This window comes from Scylla paramamosain, chromosome 12, assembly GCF_035594125.1.
Source record: "Scylla paramamosain isolate STU-SP2022 chromosome 12, ASM3559412v1, whole genome shotgun sequence".
NCBI classification, from domain to species: Eukaryota; Metazoa; Arthropoda; class Malacostraca; order Decapoda; family Portunidae; genus Scylla; species Scylla paramamosain.
The window spans coordinates 335,001-347,500 of record NC_087162.1 but is presented as its reverse complement, the minus strand read 5'-3'; the positions used below and the strand labels follow the sequence as shown (position 1 = coordinate 347,500).

The following is a 12,500-nucleotide window of genomic DNA, read 5'->3' as shown; positions in this document are numbered from 1 at the left end:
AATAAGTCACTCACTACACACTCCGGGACAACACACCAAAAGCCTCGCGTGTTACTCATAACACAGCAAGTAATCACACACCGCGCCTGTTCAAGTTGAGTTAATTGATCAAGTATGGAATCTTCGACTCGTAAGGGACACAGGTAGGCGTAATCTTTCCAGCCAACAGAAGACCTAACTAATATATCTCCGTAGAAGGGCACATGATAACAAGAAAGGCTGAGTGGGGCACGTTTCCACACACCGAGCAGTGATGCGGCTCCTTCTCGGGCCCTCACTCGTACCTTGCACCGCCCTGGAGACTTCAATGTTCTGGCCAGGTGAGTAAAATCCCCTAAATCACACTCTGCCGGCGCTGGCCAGACTCTGTAGACGAGTAAGGAAACACAAACAGTACTCACCGTGAAGGGTAAATCCAACAAACACAAGTAAAATCAACCTGGCCCACGACATGATCTTAGAACTGAAAATTAGAGGAGCAAACTGTTCGTGTGAGCGCCGCGGATGCCAAGTATTAGCCAAGGCGCGTGTGTGGTTGTGACGTCACTGCGCAAACTCACAACAGTTGCCGGTTCTCGCAAGATCTTATGATCTAATTAACCTCACCTTGATCCATCCCCTTTTCCAGGTATTTCCTTTTCGATATTCTCCTTTTAGGCTTTCTTTTTCCTTGTATAATCGTTTCACGCCGTCGCCTGAAGGTGTGGATGTCCTCGTCGCATCTCCATCAAGTGACGGCACCGGGTACGCCTCCACTTGCTTTCTGCCTCGTCAGGTGGATTCTCTAACTTCGTCGTGTTCGTGCAATACTACGGTACGATTACCAGGCTTTTAATGGTAGATATAATTTAAGACACGCCTCATCCCAATGCACATTATGTGTACGTTGAGAAAACTCCCAGTAAGTGTGCGATTTTCACCAGCCTCCCTCCTTACAACACACACACACACACACACACACACACACACATCAAGCAGTACACGCCTCGTCTCCAGACACACCTCTCGGATTCAGGATTAAGTCCCCAACACAAGAACAACACAATATCAATTAAAGAAAGATTAACCCACAATCCAGACAAATTGTTGCGTGATTAACTCGGACTGGAACATCCCAGGAGAGAAAATAATCAATATAGCGAAGTACATAATATGAAGTAAAGGCGATTGTTATAACATCAACCCTGAGCAGCTTGAGCGGCAGTAATGACACGACGAGGTCACATCACGGGAGCTTGTACTGGTAAATATGTGCTTCCCACACTCCCCATCGACACCAGACGCAGGAACCAGGAAACGAAGAGCAATAATCCACAAAGTCACCGGGTTCGTTCAGGCAGGCAAACCGCGGGCGAGAAACCGGCAACTTTCCCCGAGTGACGCAACCCAGCGCCCCGCCCCTCACCTCCGCCCAGACGCCGCGAGTGAGGTGAACGACGAACAAAAAATAATAATAAAGTGATAAGCCTTCCTGTGGCACCTCCGGTCTCGAAGCTCCTGTTACCTCACATTAGCACCCCCTCGGAGGCTGGTGACTAGGAGAGCAAGCACAGGACCAGGTCTGTAAGTTGTAGGAGTGGAGGCGCCACCAGGAAGGGAGTTCACACCTTCACCTTCACGATCTCCATTGCTGGTGGCTGGAGGGAGAGCCAGCTGGCGGGAGTCAAGGTCTCGTGAAGACACTGTCCGGTCAGGCTTCATCACCGCTGACCCCGATGAGCACAGCCACCGTGGATCTTCCTCCTCCTCCTCCTCCTCCTCCTACTCTTTCTCCTCTTCTTTCTGTCCCTCTTTCTTCCCTCATGTAGACCCTGAATGCCTGGGTACTCCAAGTGATGAGAAAAGCGCCACTATAGAAATCCAGCTTTTGTAACATTAAATTTTCGTGATTGTTTGAGTTTTCACTTCCTCTCTACGGCAACTTGTAATATGGAGGTAAGAGTTAACTTTCTTGTCCGGGTATTTGGGTACATCAGTAGTTATTTATTAACTTATGTACGTACTTACATATCTTGTCTCTTCTTTATCTCTGTTTCATTCATGGATATTCAGGTAATTTCTTCCATCCAAGTTCTCATATTCGCTTGTATTTTTTTCTTTGTTTTTTTATTCTTTTATTTTTTTTTTTTTGTATTATGAGTTGTATTGTCTTAGCACTCTTACCATGAATTTTCTGCACACTCATGATTACTTTAAGCTTAAATAAAAGACTAGGAAAACTCGTATGATGATGACACACACACACACACACACACACACACACACACACACACAATGAACCACGTCCATTGTCAGTCACTCCCTTACTCATCATCTTTTCGGTCTCACTTTCCTCCTTCTTCACCTTCCCTTTTTAGTTCACAAACACCTTCCCTTTACTCATGCTTGTCTTTTACTTTCAGTCTCATGCGAAAAATTTATTCCAGATGCCAACAGGTGAAGTGAGCAGACTGGTGAAGTGAGCCGAGTATCGCACACCGCCATCACTGCCATCACGGTGCCTCTCTCTCTCTCTCTCTCTCTCTCTCTCTCTCTCTCTCTCTCTCTCTATCTCTCTCTCCTCTCTCTCTCTCTCTCTCTGTCTATCTATCTATCTATCTATCTATCTATCTCTATTTATCTATCTATCTGTCTGTCTCTAAGGAGATTTCGTCGATTATCACAAGAAGAATAGTACGTAAGAAAATAAAGGGAGCTGCAACAAGCCATCAGGCCTACACGTGGCAGTCCCTGTATGAAATATATCTACCTATTTCCACTTATCATCCACATCCATAAATCTGTCTAATCTTCTCTTAAAGCTCCCTAATGACTCAGCACTAACAATCTGATTACTGAGTCCTTCCCATTCATCTACCACTCTATTTGAGAACCAGTTCCATCCTATTTCTTTCTTAAACCTAAATTTTTCAAGCTTGAAACCCATTATTTCTTGTTCTAATCCTGGTTACTGATCCTAAGAATTTTGCTAACGCCCCCCTTGTTATAACCCCTATACCATTTAAACTTTCTATCTGGTCCCCTCTTAACCTACGTCTCTCTAAGAAATGTAAATTTAACAGCTCCAATCTTGTTTGGTAAAGGAATGCCCATTTCCCCTGTATCCTTTTAGTCATTTTCCCTTGTACTGATTCTAATGGACGTATATCCTTCTTGCACAGCGTAGTCTAGATGAGGTCTGACCAATGCTAAATATAACTTTAATATTACTTCAGGACTTCTACTTTTAACATTCTTTAAAAAATAATCCTAATACTCTATTTTCCCCAAGGAGAGTGTCTGTCGTAGAGACTGTAAGGCTGTAATGGCGAGGCTGAGTGATCGGATACAAGCTGCGGGTCTCTCTTGGTGGATAGCGAGGTATTGCACGTTAAAAACACTTGGCCTATCTTGAGAAACACAGGAGGATGGAAAAATGTGATGTGTCCTTAAGTTTAGCATGGAAAGCGAGTTTTTTGGCTGCTTCTGCTTTATTTGCTGACTGTAGCTATCTTGAGAGAGACACGAGAATCGAATACGGTGTTGTGCTCTTATGGTTTGCATAGAAAGGGAGTTTGGGCTGCTTCCGCTCTGCTGGCTGACAGTAGCTATCTTGAGAAAAGTACGAGAGCCGAATACAGTGTTGTGTTCTGAAGTTTTGTACTGGAAAGGAGTTTAGGGCTGTTTCCGCTCTACTGACCAGACTGTACCTCTTTTTTTTTTTTTCCTAAGCGACAACAAATACTCATCCAGACGAAGATAGAGTTATGAATTATTACTAAAATGTAGTCTGAAGGATGTCTGTCAGTGTTTCCTGGTATGATGAGTTATTTGCAGATTGTTGGTAGGGAAAGAGAAAGACACTTCTTTTTGTGAATGATGTAGATGTTTAAGTATGAATCCAATCAGCGCGGGTAGGTAACGCTGATCATCCATCTTTTAAGGGTTGTCTGATATTTAGTTCAACTTGCTATGGCTGATATACTTGCTGACCGATTTGCTAGTAGGACAGACGCATTTCTTTTTGCGTATAAGTAATACTGAGGTATAAGTTTGAATCTAATCAACTCAGGTATGTAACATTGATCATTCACGTTAACAGAATGTCTGATATTTTGTTCAGTCTGAAATACTTGCAGACTGTTGTCCGACAGAGGAATACCACTCACTTTTTTGTTTTTGTTGAAGCTGTAGATGTTTCAAGTTTTAATCTAGTCAGCGCAGGTAGGTACTTTGATCATCCACTTCTTCAGGGTTAACCGCCTGATATTTAAGCACTGCCACAACTAGACCATGGGATCAGACTATTAAATAATCCTTCATCCTCTTCCTCTCACAAGGAAAAACCCTGTGAATAAATGCTACGATAAATATTCTACACGACGAAGCTCTCCAGGGAATGAGTATGGTCTCCTTAGAGCTGAAAGTGTTTCCCCAAGTGTTAACCCCCCCAATGCCGCATTTCCTCTTCGGCTTGATGAGGAAAATGCCACACAAGGTACCACTTATTGAAATCTTAAGCACCGTGCCATGTCCTTGAAGAATGCATGAATTATTTACAGTAGGCGAGTCTCACGTGATGAGTGTGTGTGTGTGTGTGTGTGTGTGTGTGTAGATAGCCACCTTACCAGGTGACGTGAGTCTTTATGTCTGGTCCAGTCACGAGATGAGTGCGTGACGAGGTAAGCGCCTTATGGTGCTGGCCGCCAACATTGTTTTTCCTTCACTTGCACAAAATGTTGCAACTTTCGTAAGACTAAGAAAGAGAAAGTGAGACTAGGTAATTATGATACGAACAATTTACTTCTGAGAAAGTAAAAAAATAACGAGACCAACGTTACTCTCTCTCTCTCTCTCTCCTCTCTCTCTCTCTCTCCTCTCTCTCTCTCTCTCTCTCTCTCTCCTCTCTCTCTCTCTTCTCTCTCTCTCTCTCTCTCTCTCTCTCCTCTCTCTCTCTCTCTCTCTCTCTCTCTCTCTCTCTCGTGTGCGTGTGTGGTGTGTGTGTGTATGTGTGTGTTTGCTTTATATGACACATGCTGATGCCACCCGCAGGTCTACGTTAACGTTCACTTCAGGACACGGGACCCGCATGGCGCCATCATAACTGGAGCACGCCACACTCCTGCTCGTCATCAGTGCCGTGCCTTGCAGTATGCGTCACGCTGCACACGTGCTGTTCGGTGCAGCTCTGTGCTATTAGCAAAGCCACTTGAAGTCTCAAACGATACAAGATTTTATATAGGGTGCAGTTTGAAAGAAATACATTAAAGAATAATGGTCTTTTTTTCGCTTCTGAATGTGTATTTCGATCTGGATGTACGCCACTCTGTATTTACGAAACAAATCAGTCTTGTATAATCACTGTTTGATAAATGTTACTTTTCTCAGTACTATGTGATTAGAATAATCCCGAAATAAAAATAATAGTAAATACGCTCAATAAAGAAAAAGGTACTGCATATTATAAAACATATGCAAGTTTATCCATCATCTGGAATATAAAACAAGAGAAAATTTATATTAATGAGAATCGAACGCAGATTTCGAAATCATCATTCACTTGGAGTTCATCACTCGGCGTGCGCCTCCAAGCAATGTTGGTGAATTAAACTGAAAAGGTTAAAAGAAACTCTCTCTTTAGGAAAAACAAGTCATTACGAAAAGTAAGATTTAAATCATTGAAGTAATCGTTGAAGAGATCATTAAAAAAAAAAATAAAAATAAACTCTTGAAAAAAATAATTGAAGAGAGAAGGAAAATGAAGAGGAAGAGGAGGATGATGGTGGGGTGAGGGATGGGGAGGAGGAGGAGGAGGATCTCTCTAAACGCTTTGGACTGCAAATCCCACAAAGTCTAGAATCCGTTCACTAACACCGCTTGCCTTATTGACCCCGGGATTGAGGACAGGACGGAAGGGAAAAAGAGGAGCAGAGAGAGAGAGAGAGGGAGAGAGAGGATCTTGGTCCATCAATCTGGCAAGCGATCAATAACCTCTGGACACATCGCTCGCCCACTTCCCTGCCGCCGCAACGCAACCTCCCATTCCACAAAGTTTCGTGCTCCGGGAGACGCTGGCCTTTTACGAGGTGATAATGAAATACAGGGACCCTAAAGTGCTCGTCCCGCACCAGGGATGGGATGGATATGGGAACGGGAATGACTTAGAGGGGAGAGGGCCGTGGGAAGGAACATCACAGGGAGTAATGACCGTCTTGCTAAGGAGGGCGAGTGACTGACTGGAAAGTGACAACCCGAGAAGTAAACTGACTGACCTGTCGGGTGATTCTTTCTCTCTTCCTGCATGTCTTGTACCCAGGGAGAGGAGAGGCGGGAGAATATGACTCGATGGGATTATGTTTGGGAAGGAAACTGTTTAGAAGAAAATGTGTCTGAAGAGAAGAATTTTAAGATGGAAATGTGTACAAAGAGGAAAAAAAAAAATAAAGGAAATGCGTCTAAAGGAAAGAGCACTTAGAAGGAAAATGTCCAAACGGAAAAAAAAAATAAAAAATGTCAGGAGAAGAAAATGTCCACAGGGAAAATATTTAGAAGGATATATGTCAAGAAGGAAAAACTTTACAAGAAAATATGGCCATAGGGTAAAATATATAAAGGAAACTACGGGGAAAAAAAAAATCGACTGGAAAAATATCAAGGTGAAATGAGCCTGAGGGTAGAGCATGCCTTCATTCCCTAGTCTCCACACCCTGGGCTCTCTCCACTTCCACGTGTCCTATGTTCACTCCTCCCTCTCGCCTTATTGTTTATGGGAATTGTAGTACACGATTCCTCTCCCCTTACATAAAATCAATCCATATTTCATTTTCACTTCCACATGTGCTAGACTCCGTTCCTCTGCCGTTCATCATAACGCTTATAGAAACTTTGCTCTATGCCTTTATTCTTATATGAAACGTATCTTATTATATATATTCTTTGTCTGTGTGTTAAGGGGGCTGAATATAGATACTGGTTAAAAACTACAGTACTACGAGTCTCTCCCATCTTATTCTTCAATGCAATGACCTGATACAGATACCAGTAAAAAACTAATACACTCCGAGCTTTATTTATGCATGTCTCTATACTTCACATCCCCATCCCTTCCCTCAATCTCTACTGTCTTCTCCCTCACTTTTTTTTTCGCTCCCTTTTCTTTCCTTCTATCCCTCCACGACCCCCGGAGAGACACAAGCCATCAAAAAACAATAAATTTCAGGAGCCGCGGCCCATCCAAGCCCTCTCCTCTTCCTCCACATCCCACAGTTCATATTCAACACCTGCCCCGCCGAATATCTCCAGCAGCCGCCCCGAATATTCAGTTCCGCTCAAGTATCAATGAAACGGATCCCCGGGAAAGGAAGAATATGCTGTTATTTAGAAATATTCGACCGGAAGCGTAATCTAGTGTGTGTGTGTGTGTGTGTGTGTGTGTGTGTGGTAGTAGTAGTAGTAGTAGTAGTATAAACTCAAGTGATTCTGTTTCCGTATCTACATTTGTTAATTTTTTTTTTTCCATTCTGTGTGTGTGTGTGTGTGTGTGTGTTTGTGTATAATATAAACTTGTGTGATTCTCTTTCTGCATCTACCTTTTCCAATTTCCTTTCTCTCTCTCTCCTCTCTCTCTCTCTCTCTCTCTCCTCTCTCTCCTCTCTCTCTCTCCTCTCTCTCTCTCCTCTCTCTCTCTCTCTCTGCCTCTCAATGTATGTGTGTGTGTGTGTGTGTGTGTGTGTGTGTGTGTGTGAAGGAAGACTAACACCACAGTTCTCAAGGTCCGTCTTCCCCTTCCCTCCCTTTCCGCCGCCGGTCACGCAGCAAGTGCCCAAGGATCAGGGCATATACCACGCCCCCGGCTATAACCTGTATTGTGAAACAACTCTGCTCTCTCACCATGACTGTTTTCAAAGGCCACAGAGATGATTAGATGGGCTTTCCAGAGTCTTTCTCACGTTAATAATGAAAAAATCTTGTTAATCTGTCACTAGAACATTACAAAACACCCTTAAAAACCCGTGTAATTTCAAGTAGAGCTCTTGGAAAGCAGTGGGAGGTGCGGCCAGAATACGGTCCATGTAGCAGCGTCGAGACAGCGCGCTTCATTGACACACTGAATCTCCCCGTCTCTGCACCAAGTGTGTCGGAAGCAGATTCATCTAGTGGGGAGGAGAATCTATACCACGCTTTCATCTGGCCTTGGAGAGCAGTGAAGAGATGACAGACAGACAGACAGACAGACTGACAGGAGAGCAAAACGCGGAAGCTGTAGAGACGGACATGTGAAAAGATTAACTGAGAGAGAGAGAGAGAAAGAGAGAGAGAGAGAGAGAGAGAGAGAGAGAGAGAGTCAAATAGAGAAGAGCGGAGTCAAGAAGACAAACAGAGAAGAGGAAAGATAAAGACAAGTTGAAGCCTCCTCTACACGCTTCTGCTGATGCTTCTCCCTCCTCCTCCTCCTCCTCCTCCTCCTCCTCCTCCTCCTCCTCCTCCTCCTCATCCTCCTTCTCTTCCTCTTCCTCATCTTCCTCTTCTTCCTCCTCTTCCTGCCTTTGAAGAGATCAGGAAGTGGTAGGCTAACAGGAGTGACAGGATGAATGGAGCAAAATGTCATTAGAATAAAAATGAAAAAGAAAACTGACAAAATACTCCAGACATATGACGCTAACTGGCCAGCTAATTGGCTCTCTGAAAGCTACGGCGGCCAATCATCTTGTACGCTGAACACACACACACACACACACACACACACCACCCACACACACACACACACACACACACACACACACACACGTGGCAGTTACTAATTTTTTTTTCTCTCTCTCCTTTTCCTTTCTCTTTTTTTTATTCTTTTCTTCTTTTTTTCTTTATTTTTTCATTTTCTTTCATTTGTCTTCTTGTTTTCTTCCTTTTCTTTTCTTTTCTCTCCTTTTTTTTTCTTTTTCTTCCAGACAGACATTTCGTAATGGCGGAAGGGCAGGAAAACACCTCCACTTCTTTCCTCAGTTTCCCTTTCACCGCGGCAGTTGTGGTTTGTCTCCACCCACGCCGCTGTTAGATGGACACCACAGTCACCTCCACCACCATCATCATCACTCTCTTTCCTCACCACTAGAAATAACAACTGCAGTCACCACCATCACTTTCATCGCCCAGGTTTTTTTTTTTTCTTTTTTTAATTCAGGTTGTTGTTAAAGTAATATATGCTCTGCCTTGGCGAAATATAGTACAATAATTGGTATTAATATTGGTATTAGTATCAATGTAACTCTTCCCACTACTATTTTCTAGCACATTAGCACCATAGGCCACTGCAGTCATCACCTGTTCGTCCCATCACCATTCTGTTCCTCCATTCACAACTATTATCACCACCACAAATAATCCACACCGTTCCTTCATCACTCCAGTCCTCCATTCACGCCCTGCCATCACCACCATCACCACCGCAAATAATCTACATACGAGTAGTCCCACCATTCTAATCCTCCATCACCACCATCACCACCAATAACCACCCATCTATCATATAACTTGTATCCCGCCCACCACCATCACACTCATCACTGCTACCATCAACTAACATGTCACCAGTAACTTCCTATACGCCTTAAGTTTGTATCCTCGAGGTGAAATTAACTTTTTCCTCCAGTATTATCGATGAATTGATGTTCTATTAGTGGTAAGTCTCTGGGAGTCTTCAGAAGTTAATAGCAGTTCCAAAGTTGATAGAATGTTCAGTCCCTTCTCTCCCTCATACGAGTATATCGTAAGCGAGTAATATAGAGACACTGGATCAAGGCTATCTGACCATTATTCTTTCCTTGACGTCTCCAGAACATGAATAAAACAAAAAAGTAACACGCACCACCCTCCCTTCTTCCACCAATAATGTCACCCAATTCCTCCCATCTCCGAAAGAGGACAGCGAGGGAGGGACGAAGAGAGAGAGGCAGGGAGAGAGAGAGAGAGAGGGAGAGCGGCGATAAGTTCCGGTCCCCCGAAGCGTAACACAGGGGAAGTGTGGAAGAAAGTAGAGTCATATTGTCCGCATCTCCTCTCAAGGCGTAACCCACTTCGAGCCCCGCGCAGTATTGTCCGCCGCTACGCCAGGCTCCCAGTAGGCCTGTTGTGGGCGCCGCTGGTTCCCCTCCCCGCGGGTCTTTCCCTGTCCGGCTCGCAGCGTCAGGAGTGAAGTGCAGACTGGTGTTGAAGGAGGCGTGTTGTGCATGGCTGAGATTGTTGTCCCCCTGCTCCTCGCTACCCGCCACCACTGCTGCTACCCGCTTCCTCCTCCTCCTCCTCCTTATTCCTCCTCCTTCTTCTTCATCTTCTCTTCTTTCTTCTTCTGTTTTTTTTTTTTTTTGTTTTCGTGCACGTTCCTTCTCGTTTTCATCCTTGATCTTCTCTATTTACACTCCTATTCCTTTTTCGTTTTCTCCTCCTCCTCCTCCTCCCTCCTCCTCCTCCTCCATCTCTTCTTTCTCTCTCTCTCTTCTTTTCTCCCTATTGCTGCTCACTCCTACTCGTCCTCATTCTCGTTCTCCCTCTTCCTCTTTATTTCCTTTTTCTTCCTCTCCCGATTTCTCAAGGTTCTACTCCTCTTCGTTTTCTTCTTCCTCCTCTCTTGTTTACGTTTCCCTATTCCACCGTATATTCTTCTTTTCCTGCTCTTATTTAATCTCTTCCTGCTCCTACATCTACTCATCTTACTCGTGCTTTTTCTTCTTTCTCTCCCGCTTATTCCCCCTCTCCCACACCTTCTTTAATCCTCTTCTGCATATTTCTTCTTCCTCCACTTTCTCACGATTATATATATATATATATATATATATATATATATATATATATATATATATATATATATATATATATATATATATATATATATATATATATATATATATATATATATATATATATAAATATATATATATATATATATATATATATATATATATATATATATATATATATATATATATATATATATATATATATATATATATATATATATATATATATATATATATATATATATATATATATATATATATATATATATATATATATATATATATATATATATATATTTATTTATTTATTTATTTATTTATTTATTTATTTATTTATTTATTTATTTATTTATTTATTTATTTATTTATTTATTCTCTCTCTCTCTCTCTCTCTCTCTCTCTCTCTCTCTCATCTCTCTCTCTCTCTCTCTCCTCTCTCTCTCTCTCTCTCTCTCTCTCTCTCCTCTCTCTCTCTCTTTGTGTTCCTGTTGTTTCCTCAATTCCCGTCATCCCAGTGCTTCCTCCCCTTACTCCTCCTCGTGCGCCTCCTGCACCCACTTCTATCTATCCTCTTCCTTCCCAACACTGAAGAACTCAATGGAGGTTCAAGATTATCTAGATGAAAAGTAGGTCAAATTAAAAGATTTCAGAGGGAAAGTTGTATGTTATTTTCATGTAGGAGAAGGAAAAAAGGCATTTATGAAAAGTATTTAAACATTTTCTCCACGAAATAGAAAGAGAAAGCATGTATATTCAAAACGGAAACTGGAAAAAAAAAAAAGATACACTAACGAGAAAAATATTGGCGTATCGGTAAACACAAAAAAAAATGAAAAGAAAAAAAAAAGATAACGCGGAAAAGAAAAAGAAAAGTTACGAATGGAAGATTTTCAACATTAAATACATAATACAGACAAAATTAATACTAACACGGAAAATGAAAAAGAAAAAAAATACTGACGAATCGATAAACACGAAAACAATAAAACAAATAAATAAATAAATGATAAAACACAGAAAGAATCGATGATGACGATGATGATGATGAATTGAGGGCAACAAGACGTGTATGTGACGGCGTGATTCATCCCATAAACAATAATATCTGACCAGGGAAGGTTGGAGATGAACGGCACGTGTCCGCGAGTGTTCCAGTAATGCATATTTGACGGGAACGAGGGAAGCAAGGGAGGAGAGAGGCAGGGCGAAAGTGAAAGCAGGGAGGAGGGAGGCAGGGTGAGGAGAGAGAACCAGTAGGGAGGGAGCGGAGGGTTTCTGTAAGGGAGGGAGAGTAACTCAGGAGAGAAACAGAGAGAGAAAGAGAGGGATAGAAAGAGAGCGAGAATACAATTGTGAGGGAGAATGGTAAACGATATGGAGAGCTTGAGTGGCCATTATGAAAAGAAGGGGAGGAGATATTTGTGTGTAGAAATGGGAGAGAGAGAGAGAGAGAGAGAGAGAGAGAGAGAGAGAGAGAGAGAGAGAGAGAGAGAGAGAGAGAGAGAGAGAGAGAGAGAGAGAGAGAGAGAGAGAGAGTCACAGAAAACATATTGACAAAACAAAATAACCTCCTTGAAAAAAATTATCTTACCCAATAAATCCGTCTTCACTCGCAGCATGAAGGCAGAACAGAAAAGTAGAAAAGTGAGAAGGACACTCCCCTCCAACTCCAACTCCCCTCCTACTGGCTCGAAAATAAATAAATAAATTAAATATATAAATAAATAAATA

General features: G+C 42.4%; 1 protein-coding gene across 4 annotated transcripts in view; it reads right to left on the bottom strand.

Annotated features, from left to right (window-relative positions):
- The window catches only part of LOC135105491 (protein Skeletor, isoforms B/C-like), a 123,433-nt gene that overhangs the window by 107,997 nt on the left and 2,936 nt on the right, over positions 1-12,500 (bottom strand). The window contains exon 1 of one of the 4 annotated variants that reach the window (XM_064013623.1): positions 402-558. The exons of 1 other annotated variant lie outside the window; for it this stretch is intronic. In XM_064013623.1, the coding sequence (XP_063869693.1) occupies positions 402-453 (52 nt within the window). In that variant the 5' untranslated portion in view covers positions 454-558. Of the gene's footprint in view, positions 1-401; positions 559-12,500 lie in introns of those variants that run through there. 2 more of the 4 variants (XM_064013622.1, XM_064013624.1) reach the window with 2 other exon arrangements.